Source organism: Sciurus carolinensis, chromosome 5 (assembly GCF_902686445.1).
Source record: "Sciurus carolinensis chromosome 5, mSciCar1.2, whole genome shotgun sequence".
Lineage (NCBI taxonomy): Eukaryota > Metazoa > Chordata > Mammalia > Rodentia > Sciuridae > Sciurus > Sciurus carolinensis.
This window is the reverse complement of record NC_062217.1, coordinates 81,642,866-81,656,379: the sequence shown is the minus strand read 5'-3', so window position 1 is coordinate 81,656,379 and position 13,514 is coordinate 81,642,866. Positions and strand designations below refer to the sequence as shown.

General features: G+C 38.0%; 1 protein-coding gene across 1 annotated transcript in view; it reads left to right on the top strand.

Moving 5' to 3' along the window:
* Atp8a2 (ATPase phospholipid transporting 8A2) overlaps positions 1–13,514 on the top strand; it is a 651,599-nt gene that overhangs the window by 337,967 nt on the left and 300,118 nt on the right. Inside the window, exon 25 of the mRNA XM_047553899.1 lies at positions 476–648. Coding sequence (XP_047409855.1) covers positions 476–648 — 173 coding nt within the window. The remainder of the gene's footprint in view (positions 1–475; positions 649–13,514) is intronic.

The window sequence follows — 13,514 nt, the reverse complement described above, 5'->3', positions numbered from 1 at the left end:
TATCCATTGATGTCTGTTGGGTGATTTGAAGATACTTAGAGCAATCTGAGAAATTGCCATTTGAGTTCTAATAATGCCATATTTTTCCCTAAAAGCTTGTTAGTTTATATAGAGTTTCCTAGTCTAGAGGCACCAAAAAATTGTGTGTGCAGTGTAAAGAGAGAAAGGCAGTCCTTAAATCTTTAGTAATTAAGCTTCCAGTGGAGAAGAATTTGGATTCCTAGATCAGTTGTAGACCCCAAACAGAGTGGATTACTGTACATATCAAAGGAGTCTCACTGTGGGCAAGTTTTTGCCCATTAAACAGCCCTAGATGGCATTCCAACAAATTTTAATGTTGGAATTTCTGAACTGTTTCTTTATTTTACATTAGAATGGGCATGTTCTCATTTGAAGGACATTGCTTTGGGGAATTCTGCTTTGCTAATGCTATATTAAACACACAGTAACTATGATCCCCTCTACTTTCTTTCAGGCCACACGGGCAGCCATCACCCAACATTGCACAGACCTTGGAGATTTGCTGGGCAAGGAAAATGATGTGGCTCTCATCATCGATGGCCATACCCTGAAGTATGCCCTCTCCTTCGAAGTCCAGAGAAGCTTCCTCGATTTGGCGCTGTCTTGTAAAGCAGTCATATGCTGCAGGTGGGAATTTGCAAGCTGTGCCTAATTTATGTTCTGACATGCCTGCCTCCTGTGCTTCTGTAAAGCAAATCGGTGTATGGGAGTTCTAGGTTTCAAGTTTTATATATTAAAAAATAAGCAAAACAAAAGTACAAGATGATCTTTAATTCTTGATTCACAGGTTTTGCAGAAGGCAGTTAGTGTCTTTTATGTTTTCCTTTTCTTTTCTGGTGGGGCAGGTAATGGGAATTGAACTCAAGGGTACTCAACCACTGAGCCACATCCCCAACCCTATTTTGCATTTTATTTAGCTACACGGTCTCACTGAGTTGCTTAGCACCTCACTTTTTGCTGAGGCTGACTTTGAACTCGTGATCCTCCTGCCTCAGGCTCCTGAGCTGCTCAGAGTATAGGCCTACGCCACTGTGCCCACCTGTTTTTGTTTTCTTTATTGCCTTCTGAGAAGACAAATGAAGAGCTTTAGGTTCCATTCACAAAGAGGGGAAAAACTGAAAAGACTCTGCCTCAAGTCAGCATGGGAAGTTACCAGGGTCCCACCTACTTGACTCCTTGTTCTGAATATATGAACTTAACTCCCAAGGCGTGTGGGGCTTTGGTGCTTCTTCCATGACATTCACTAAGTATTTCTTTTCAGTCAGTGAAGAGCTTTGGTTGGGCTTGTGTGATACCAGTTTTTGTGTTATGATTCAACTCTGGTCTTTATTGGTGCTTCGTGAAGTCTGGGAAAGCTTTTTAAGGGGGGCATCGATACATTCCGTGACTTTGGGCTGTGTGTAGGTCCAGTTCTGATAGAGATTTGGAAGTCAGATAGACTCATAAAGAAAATAAACTACTAGAAAGATGAATGACCACTAAAAGGCCAATGACATGCAGATGGCAAGAAGGGTAGAAAGAGGTGGTGGGAAACTTTTATTTTTTTTTTTCTATGATTTTCCCTTTGTGTCTATGGTATGAAGTTGCTGGGGGGTGGGGGACACCTGACTTCTATGCATTCCTCAACACTGGAAGTTGTTACTATACTGATCCCAGAGCTGCAAGTCCTGGTGAGTGGGTCACCTCTGCCAGCCAACTGCCAGTTTGGTAAAGGAGCTGCATGTCAGTGGACAGAAATGAGCAGCAGCACCAGAAACTGTGAGAAACAGCATGGAAAAGTCTGCTGACCTGTAACTTGAAGGCAAACATGCTAAAACCTTATAAAGTTTTTTTTTTTTTAAAGGGAAACCACCAGAACGCGTCCGTTTGGATTCTCAGGGGAGAGCCAGGAAAACCTTAAGGCTTTACGGGAACATGCTCTTTTCTTGCCAGGTGTTTGATACTAAAGAAAAACATCTTTTTCCCCTTCTTGCGTTGGCTGTTTTCATGGTGCTTTGTGTGACACATACGGCTGTATGCTTAAGGATATTGCAGGAAGGAGTTCAAACTACAACTGGCACAGAAACGGGAAATTTCAAATTAAATACTGTGACAGTCTACAAAATAGAAGCAGTAATTGAAAAGGAAGAGAATCCGGGATGGTGCACTACTTTCCTGCTGTTGAGATATTTCTTGACTAATCTTACACTTCAGATGAAAAAACAAACAAACAAAAAGCCTTAGAAAAAGCACTCAGACACTTCATTTGTACCAGTTCATCAAGAATTTAAACCTAAACTAACTTTAGTATGTTGCTTCAAACATGAGGTCAAACTTAATTCTTTCTTTCTGTCTTTAAAATATTATCCGCGTACAAGTTAACCTTTCTCTAATTACAGAAGAAAAAAATTTTTTTCCAGAATGTAGCTCTTCTGTGAAATCATTACACTTTCACTCAAATACAGTTACTTTGGATTAGGCTGAAGGGAGTGGGGAGGTCATGGGGTAGGAGGGATAGTAGAATGAATTGGATATTATTACCCTATATACATATATCACTAACAACCAGTGTGATTCTACATCATGTACAACCAGAAGAATGAGAAGTTATGTTCCATTTATGTATGATGTGTCAAAGTGCATTGTACTGTCATGTATAACTAATTAGAACAAATAAAAAAAATTGATTCAGAGATTGGTGAATGTTATATAAAAATGAACACATACCTTTAAACTAAAATAATACTTTAATCAGTAGAAAAGGGAACAACGCAAGATTTTATTAAATAGTTTGCTGAAATTGGAATCAAACACTCTTGCTAACTATATATTGCTGTACTTAAATATTTTCTATGTAGGTAAAATCCTGTAAAGGTCATAATACAGTCAGTGGGGGAGTTACTGGTCAGTACTCTTATGCAGTTTACCACTGTATATGACAGGGATGTGGCCACATTTTTTGTTGAAATGTAAACTGGTCCAAGAGGATTTTGATTTTGAACTTGATAATTGTGTTGCACATCCTAAATGTCATAGAAGAATAGGCAAGATATGGTTTTTGCCCTTAAGTGCAAATAATGAATAAGGGATTATGGTATTGGCCTTCTTTGTATCTCTTGTACACCCTGTCTCTTAAAGTCTGACCCTCAGTGAGGCTAGCATGCTCCATCTTTCCATCTTGCCATATGCAGTAGACTCTTTCCTTTTTTTTATTTCCAATTCCTTTTGGCATTTACTATTTATGGTTCCTCCCTTTGGGGTGTTTCTTCTCTTTCTGTGACACCTCTCTCTTCTCCCTATTTATCTGTCTTCTTTACAGGCTCTCTTTCTGGCTACCTCTGATCCTCTCTTTCTCCTACTCCATGTGTGCATTCTGTCTGTTTTTATGACCTTACCTGCCTTACACATTAATGATTCTCAGGAACAGCTTTACATAGAACCATCTGGAAAATCTTATGAAAAAAGATTCTCCTCAAAAAATTAAACATAAGAGTTCTTTATGATCAAGCAGTTCCACTTGTAGGTATGCATCCCAAATAATTAAAAATAGGTCCTCATATCAATATTTATCTGTGCATATTCATAGTAGTAGCTCTGTTTACAATAGCCAAAAATTGGGAACAACCCAGATGTCTGTGATTTCATGAATGGACAAAAAAAATGATATATCCATGCAATGGAATATTATTATAAAAAGAACTGAAGTAGTGATACATACTACAGTATAGGCAAACCATGAAAACATGCCTAGTGAAAGAAGCCAGACTGTCTTACATGCATATGCATGCACACATACAATCACACAAAAAGGCCACATATTGTGTGACTCCATCATATGAAATATTCAGAATAAGCAAATTCATAGAGCCAGAGAGCAGATTCATGGTTGCTAGGGGATTGGAGTGGGAGGACAGGAAATACTGCTTAATTGGGTATACGATTTCCTTTTGAGGATGATGAGGTATGATGGGATTAGATGCTGGTGATGGGTATACAGCATTGTAATTATGCTAAATGCCATTGAATTTCTATACTTTAAAATATTTAATTTTATGATAACTTTACCTCAATAAAAATATAATGAATAACAGAATTCATCTATTTAAATGAAAAGTGTGCTCGAATAAAATGTTGTGCTGAATGAAAACAAAAAGACTCCGATTCCCAGATGCTGTCCCAGAGCAATTAAATCAGAACTCTAGGAATTTTACACACACCCTGGTTGGTTCTGACTGGCATTCAAGATTGAGAACAAGGACTTCTACAATCTGCTTATCCATTGTGGCCCCTTCTGAGTCCAGGACTTTTTTACACCTACATTCCCTGGGCACCTTAAATTTAAGACCTGCTGGCAGAATTAGCCATAATCCCCCCACCTGCACCTGCCCACTCCTTACCTTTACTGGTCTTTGAAGTTCACTGTCCCCTTGATGACTCCACTCTCATTTGCATTCTAGAGCCTTTCAGTAACATCAGTAAGGCATTCCTGTATTAAATTGACACTAGAAATTCCAGACTTTTTATTTGTTGATCCTAGATAAGCATTGTCTTTGTTTTTATAAATGAGAAATCAGAGGCCTCATAAATTAAATTTCATTGTCTTACCCATGTTCTCAGCTTGTAAAGGAAGAAGTAGCATTTACCCTAGGTCTGAACAATGTCAGGGCCTATGCTTACCTACTTGACTGTGTAAGCTCATTCAGTCCAATTGATACTCACAATTTCATGTAAGAGTTTTTGTGTTTACTCTATTTTTTAGACTGTAGAAAATGTTTACATGTATTCAGCATAAAGGTACAGGAATTGTCATTCTCTAAAGGGATAGAAGGCATTTAGAAAATGTGTAAATCATTCTCAATATGTCCAAAAAAAGTCTCTATTTCCTCTTTCTCATTTATCCTCTTTCTTTGAAGTCTTTATTTTTGTCAAAATGGAAATAAATTTTGTAGCACAGACTACCAGCAGGGTGGACTTTGACCTCTTGAGAACATTCAGAAATCTTAAATGACTGTGTCTCATCAGGGAGAGTCATGAAAATATCATCAGTGGCCCCCATGTGAGAAAGTTGGTGATGGTCCCTCCACAGTGCCCTACAAAGTACAGGTGACTCTGGTGGCCCCCAATGCTGCCTCCTTAGTGGACATGATTTACAGCTTCATGGCCATGGGCAGGAGGAGTGGGAAGAAAACCCCACAGCAGGGACTTCCATGGCATGTGCAAATTAAGGTTTTCAGAAGGTATCATTTATTTTCTCAGATATGTTTAGACTTCTGTCTCTCAGGATAGATTCAAAGATAAACATGCAAAAACTTACTGTGATACCAAAGAATAAAAACAGTTGAGAGAAAAAGGCAGCAGGCTTATGAAATGTTTTTAAAAAACTTTTTTGGGTTTATTTTTCTAACTCTAAGAATGATTTATATCTCTTGCAACAAAATGAGAAAATACAGATAAATAAGAAAAAAATAAAATGGCATTTATAATGCTGCAAACTAGCAATTTGCTGTTAAGAAGTTGTGCTAAATCTGGACCTCCTGTGAAGATTTTTTTTTATTGGAAGAGGGATTATATATGCAATATGTGCATATTAAAAAGTCATAAGCAGTTTCTATGTCAGGTAGTAATATAAAATATTTTTAAAAACCTGATTAGTGTTCTGTTGTAGGAAAATAGTCATTAATCTATTTTTGGTCAATGGATATTCAGGTCAGTGAATTTTTTAAAAAAACATTTTGTTGTAATGAGTAGCTAAGTCTTTGCAAAGACACTGATTTCCATAAAATAATAATGGATTCATGGGTATGCACCATACATACAGCAAAGTTTGCATTCTTCATCTGAGAGGGTGAAGTTATTTGACTTAGAGTAAGAGAGAGATGGTCCACAGTTCCACCTCTGCTGGGACAAGCATGCTTCCCTCTTCGTAGTAGCACAGTTTGGACTCTGAGCCCCAGCTCTGGTTTGTTAGCCTCACTAAGAAAGGGGAGCAGTTGAGAGATTATTGTATGACAGAAAATATGTATACAGAACACCCTCCCTGCAAAAGTCACAGCACAGATTGTCCTCCTGAATAAAATTGCCTAGCATTTTAACACACTGACAGTGTCTCATTCCTCTAGCTGGCTAGTCTTCTACCTATGATCTGAACTCAAGCCTTTCACTCAGTCTGCATCCAAAACCCTGTACATCTGTCCTACTTTAGACCACTTAGTGTAGGCAAGAACTGTCTCTTCTCATTTGATCTCTTCCCTATCTTAGCTCTTCATATTGATGAGGCATGATAGATAATAGGAATTGGAAGTTTAGGCATTTTGTGTGTGGTATTTTCCAGCCTGTGAATTACACACAGAACTTTGTCAAAACAGAGTTCAGACACAGTAATTAGAATTATACCACCAATTGTGTTTTGATTGGCCTCCATGTTGGTAGGGATCCAATCACACACTTGCAAAAATAAAACTTTAGTTTCTTTCATGATGTGATGTTTCAGCATCATGCATTTTTAGTGTAAGCCAGCTTCCTATATTGACATTTTATTCCAGGGAGCATTATTAAATTGTCGAGCCTTGTTTGTATTATGGCTTAGTATATATTTGCACATTTGTTGCTTAAATGCAGTTAAGGTAGGATTCATTTTCATACCGATTTTTTTTTTTCATTTGACTCTAAAAAGAGTGCTATTATTTGAATGATTAAGGCAATTTTCTTTGGTCTTCATTGACTTTCTTGTTAATCTGCTGAGGACCAGTATTCTCAAAAGCAATGCAACATCTTGAATGACAGCAATTCTAAAATCAAAAGTTTAAAAAACATATTTTCCACCTATAGGTTTTACCATCATTTCTCTGGAATGCAGATTAGATTGATAAACATTTTTTTAGTATATAAAAAAATAGCTCATTTGAACCATTGTAGGGACCAAAATATGTTGACACTCTGGAGTATTAATCCCAAGTAGGAAAAGGAAATTATTTGTAAGCAATTGTTTCTGGCTTACAAAAAATGAACAATAACAAGAAAACTTTTTAAAATCAGAGGTAATTTTGATGGTGACATGTTCTGAAATGAAGAGCTGTTTTCATTTTAAATAACTCTTGCAGCAGATAATTTCTACCACTCTACTAGATCAAGTTTAACTATTAAGAATTTCTGATGTTTTGAATACCCTCCCCGCAAAAGTTATGGTTGTTTTATTGGTTTTCTTTGGTTTTGTTTTGTGGTACTGGGGATAAAACCCAGGGTCTCATGCATACTAGGCAAGCACTTTACCACTGAGCCATACCCCAACCCTAAAAGTTGTGTATTATCACTATATATAACTCTTTAAGGAGAGAAACAGAAGAAAAATTAACCTGTCAACCTTGTTGCTTATGTCCTGAACTGATAAAATAATTTGGTGAGGAGAGATATAGTATGTGGACAAATATTTACTGTAAATTTGAAAATACAGGAGGTTCTTCTGTAAAAAAAATATATTTATCTGCTATGAGCAAGATCAAAATGAGAAGACCTATCTACCATGGGCTAGGTAACAGGGGCTTGATCTATGATAATGTGCTACTTGTAATCTGGAATACTTTCTTAGATCTTTGTTGTTTATAAAGTCATTATAGCACCTTTCCTCTAGAGCAGATCCCACTTTTCTGTGTGGTTCTGAAACATGGTTTACATGGTAGAAGTTCCCTTCAATTGATAGTCATACTTGTGCCTCCGTATAGAAGCTCAGTTACAAACTGGGCTGTCGGAATAGTAAAGATCTTTCCTCTTTGAGAGTTCTCTAAGAATTGCTGCAACAGGGTCTCCTTGAGCTCCTGTCTGTCTTCTGTATTGTTCTCAACACATTGGGACCCATGTGAGATGCCAGAAGAGCTCACAGACACGTCACTTTTCAGGTTTTTTCCTGTGTTTTTTCCTCTCCCTGAATTCATGAATGATTAATTCATTGGTGCTTGTCATTCTTGACAGTCCTGCTTGCCAAATGAAACAGGGTGATGTGAGGCCAACTGTGGTCCAAAACTCTGAAGCAGAAGCTCATAATATTTGGCATCTTTCCTACAAGAAAAACAAACCAGAAAAAAAAAAAAAAAAAAAGTCCAGCACAGAGCTTAATTAAACATGTGGACTATGTCATGAATATTTATGCCCCCAGGTCTTGCCTTGTGATGGTATTCGTACTTAAAGTGCTTTTTCTTCTCTTTCCTGTGAAGTAGTTCTGAATGTGTTTCATTAATATAAGAAAGTGTCATGTTAACTTTCATTAGAAAAAAAAACCCTTCTCCTGACAACACGGACACCTTTCCGATTGAGAGGATGCAAAGTAGTTCATATGTTAATTGGTCCCAAAGAAAATTATGTTTTCCATTTCCTGTCTGTACATCTGACATTTTCCCTCGTTTATCACCTCCTGAATTATCAATGCTTCCCTTTTCCTGGTTTTGACAGCCAAGACTCCTCCCATGATTGAAAACTGCATGGCATACTCCATCCGGGAGCTTTGCCGTCTCCCAGTTTGAAATGAATAGCTGGGCACACTGCGCAAGAACCAGACACTTGTCAATTTTGAGCTTCTCTGATTCAGTTTCTTACTTGTTTAAAGAGGAAATAAATGAAAGGAACGTTTAAGTCTTTCACTTCCCAGAGTTCTTGAAACCCGATTTATTTTTGGTCCCATCTAGGGTCACAAGTAAATTGTCCACAGTTGCTCCATCAGACTTGATGCAGTTGTCCAAAGTTGCCAAATTCCGGAAGCCTGTGCTGGTTTGAGTTTTATGATTGGCGATTTCTAAACTTTATTACCATCATCATTCGCAGAGCAGTGCAGGGTCACCAGGGACTGAGAGTGTCTGCTGAACATTTTGGTTTCTGTTGTTTGTTAATCAATTGACTGAGCTCTGCCAGAGTTCCAGGCTCTGTTGTCTCCAGGAGTTTAGTTCCTGACAGGCCTGCAGATGACAGGGAAGCAGACAGACAGAGAGACAGACACTCCCTACCCCCACCAGCCCATCAAATTCTTGACACCTGGGTCATCTGAGAAAAACAGAGCAAGCATTTCTCCTCCTTTTAAGCAAGTATTCATACTGGTGTCTTTCACCACTTGGACACACCAGTCATTAAGGACCAAAGTAAATAGACCAGCTCGAAGATAATCCTTTCACAAATATACAAGCGCCAAGTTAAAACCATCTGTCAATCGTTTGTACATTTTTCCTTGCTCTAATTTGTTTTCATGGATGGGTGTTGTTTGAAGATGTTAGAGCTTGAGAAATTTCAAGTTCTGTGTTATCACAATATTGCCTTTTTACAGATACTTGAACCTTCATTTCTCTTTCTAAAATCATGGTGAATATATATTGATTTTTTTTCTGAAACAGGAAATAGAAGTTTCTATGTAGAAACATGTATATGTGAGTATGCATTTTAGTGTTTTTTAAATGCTGATGCTTCACATCATTGTATTCAAATTACTAAACCTGGAAATAATGTGGGATTAAGGTAGAAGGGGATGAAATCATTTTTTAAAGGGAAAAAAATGTATAGTAAATGATGTTAACTTACTTTTCTCTTTTTTAATTGATGCATTATATTTGTATATATTTATGGGTTATGGTAAAATAATTTGATACATATATACAATGTATAACTATCAAGTCAGTATAATTAGCATTTCTATCTCAAACATTTATCACTTCTGTGTTTGGAGAAACTTTGGATGCTTCTTTTCTAGTTATTTTGAAATATATCATAAAATGTTAACAGAATATAGGTACTTACCGTGCCACAGAGTGATAGAACTAAGAGCTAGGGATGTCGATCAGTGGTAGAGTGCTTGCCTAATGTGTGTGAAGCCCTGGGTTTGATCCCCAGCACCATATACACTCACAAATTTGCAAACAGGAAGCTAGAACTAATTATTCTAACTATATTTTGGTACCCTTTATCTAACCCCTCTCTACTACCCCTCCTAGTCTCTGGTGACCACTATTCTGTTTCATGAGATTGATGTTCTTAGCTTCCACAAAGGTCTTTCTGTGCTTGGCTTATTTCATTTAACATGACATGCTCCAGTTCCATCTGTGTTGCTGCAGATGACAGGATTTTAACCTTGTTTGTAGATGACTATACCGTTTCATTGTGTAAATATACTCCGTTATCTTTATTCATTCATACGTTGGTGGATGCCTTGGATGGTTCTGTGTCGTGAGTATGTGAATGGTGCTGGAATAAACAAGGGAGAGCAGGCATCTTTGACATGGTGATCTCCTTTCCTTTGGGAAATTCCTCTCAGGAATGGAATTGCTGGATCATATGGTAGTTCTCAGTTTAGCTTTTGAGGAATCTCTACTGTTTTCCATAGTGACTGCTCTATTTTATGTTCCATCAACACTGTATAAGAGCTCCCCTTTCTCTGCATCTCTGCATTTGTCATTTTTTTGTCTTTTTCATAACAATCATTCTAACTGGGATAGATGATGTCTCATTGTGGTTTTGTTAACGTCCTTTTATTGATATTGAGGATCTGAATTTATACCTAAGTACTAGTAATTGAATATCAACCCATACAAATGTAAACACAGTTACTTAAAAATAATAAACAATGAGTGCATTAAGGCTGGTACCAAACTTTCATGAAATTGTAAAATATTTATAATCAGAGAAGTTAAAGAAATAAGGTAGGATTTGTGTGTGTGTGTGTGTGTGTGTGTGTGTGTGTGTGTGTGTATGGCTATTTTATGTTTCCTTGACTTGAAAACTGCTACCATGAGTCATCAGTGTGATTCCATTATTGGGTGTGTGACATTTCCACATTTCTGCTTCAGAGCTGAAGAGTTCTTTGGTTCAGTGTCATGTGTGTTAGAGAATGTTGTGGAGAAGGAAAGGACTCCTGAACATTTTGAAGGCCTACCTCAGTTCTGGTTTGTCCTCTGAAGTGTCTGATCACTGTTTTTTGAAACGGCTTTGTTCCCATGTGGTTGAACAGGTGTCTGCCTTGCCCCCATTCGGCTCCCAGAACTGACCAGGCCCAAGGGGAGACACCTATTGATAAACGTTATTGATTAAGGACAAGGTGCACAATCTTTGCCAGCAGGGAGGTTCATCTGGTGAGAGGGCCAGTTGATTACACATGGTTTCACAATTTATAATGTGGGGTCAGGGAAAGGGAGCCTGGCTAGGGCCCAGCACAGTACAGTGTCTAGTGGGGAACACTATTGATATAGTGATGCTCACCCTCAGGCAGTCACTATGAGCAGATCATCTGTAAACACTGAGTATGTATTGCCTCTGAGAATCCTTAAACAAAGAGCAAACTTATTATCCTTAATTTATACTTTAGAGAACTCAGGCACAGAAGAGCAATGACATGACTCAGGTCCTGTGCTATTGATGAATATTTTTGAGGTTTGAACCCAAGCAGTCTCTTCTAGTTTCAACATTAGATGTCCCCCAAAGGCACACGTGCTAAAGGCTTGGTCCCCAGCTGATGGCGCTGTTGGGAGGTGGTAAAACTTTTAGGAGATGGAGCCTAGTGGAATAACCAGCAAGTACCAGGTGTTTAGTGCAGGTCTGATGGGAATTGCCAAGTCCATGTCCTCCCAGATAGTCTGTCAGTCTGTCTGAGGCTATAGAACATGCCTCCTTATTTATTTTTTATCTAGCACTTATGGAATGCCCATTTGTGGTTAGTGCACACTGTTGCAGAAGAAAACAGAGAGAGAAACAAAGACTTGAGATTACAGTCTCAGTCCTGGGCCAACCTGTTTTGCTTCAATCAGATGAATCTCCTAGACTGATGCTTGCTTTTAGGTTTATGAGCTAGGGTTGTTCAAGCAACCGGTATTATTCCCCATTAGAAAAGAATTCTTCCACCTGTCTCTCATTTGCACAGAAGCACAAGCAGCTTCCTCTACAAGGTGTCTACACTGGTTAGTGCTGCTGACTCTAGGATCCTGGGAGCCTGGGGAACAAGCCTTGTAGGAAATCCCTCTATGAGGTGCACACTCAGGACAGGGGAAAATTTCGAGGGAGGTGAAGGGATTCTCCTATAACTCAGTTCCTCTGGGAAGGTGACTGAGAGGTAGGACTTTGAGTAAAGCCAGACATTAAGCATTCTTGCAGAGTAATAAGCCTATTTGGTGTAGGATCCATATGCTACTAATGGCAAGACTGATCCTGTGGGTTTGCCATAACTCTGAGGATTTTAAGAGACCAGATGATACGTGAAAAGAATCTAATTGATTCCTCTCTTGTTTAGCGAGATATAGTGAAAGTGAGACTGATACTAAGCTTAGGTTTCCATACTGCTCAGGCTAATTAATAAACATCCTCACTGTAGTTATTTTTATTAACTGGAGTCACCTTAAGAGCTCTGAGTTTGGGTATATAAAAGGATTGGAAGGTGTAGTGGGGGTGATGGGTGGGGAGAATTTCATAAGTAGGGGATAATAGCCTTAAGAATATGTCCTATAAAATATACCTGGAAATTTCTTGTTTGAAACCATGCCATTTCAGGAAAGATAAGTTATTTCATTTGATAAAAGCAAAAGTAAAGAATAACCTCATGGAACTGAAAATGGATTGCATTTAGTTTACTATGCCACATCTTCCATTAAGACTATCCTAAGATTAACTTGATTTATTTTGTCTTGAAGTAAGTTTAGCAATTTAATCCTTAAAAATATAGATAGTGCTCATTGTGTTGAATGCTCTCCTCTCTCAAAAATGATGTATGCTTCTCTTTTACTAAATTCTTGGCTTTGTTAGACCATTTCATATTTCGGTTTTGATATAAGTTTTAAAAAGCAGAAACTGCTTCTTCTGTTTCCAAGTTGAAAGGCATTTTTACAATTCTGTGTAACAAATTTCATCATTTTTACTACATCTGTTGTTTCTGATAGGACTAAGAGGCAAGTTTATTGGCTTAGAAATTTTTGCCAGTTTATACGCATTATACTGTCCAAATTTATTTTTATGTGTGTACCAGAGGATATTGATTGAGAACAAATATATATTAACCCACTTTTCAAAATCTTAGTCAATCAGCATTATTTTTTATCCTTCAGCTTTCATGTAGAAATTATGTGGGAAAAACAAAAGTCTCTTGTGGCTCTGAACTGAGATTCTCAGTCAAGAATCTAGAAAAGTCCAATCTGAAATCTAGTACCTGTTAGTGATTCCCAGGTTTTTCTATTATAACTTAGTACTTTTTCTGTGACTGTTTTGCAAATCCAAATGTCTCCCAAGGATTATTCAAATGTAGTCCATGTTATGTTTCTTGATGAGTTTGAATTCCATTTGTATGTGTGCAGAATGAGTATTGAGGAATGTTTTACAAAGATGTTTCCTGCTGAACACCATGCCATGGGTCCTGGGGATGCAGTGGGCACCATGGATGGCAAGAAGTACATGTCCTACCTCATGGGGTCAGGGTCTAGAAGAATAGTTGGACAGCAAAATTTGTGCAGATTGGGAACTGGGAATGCAGATCAGTGGTAGAGTGCTTGCCTGTCATGGCCAAG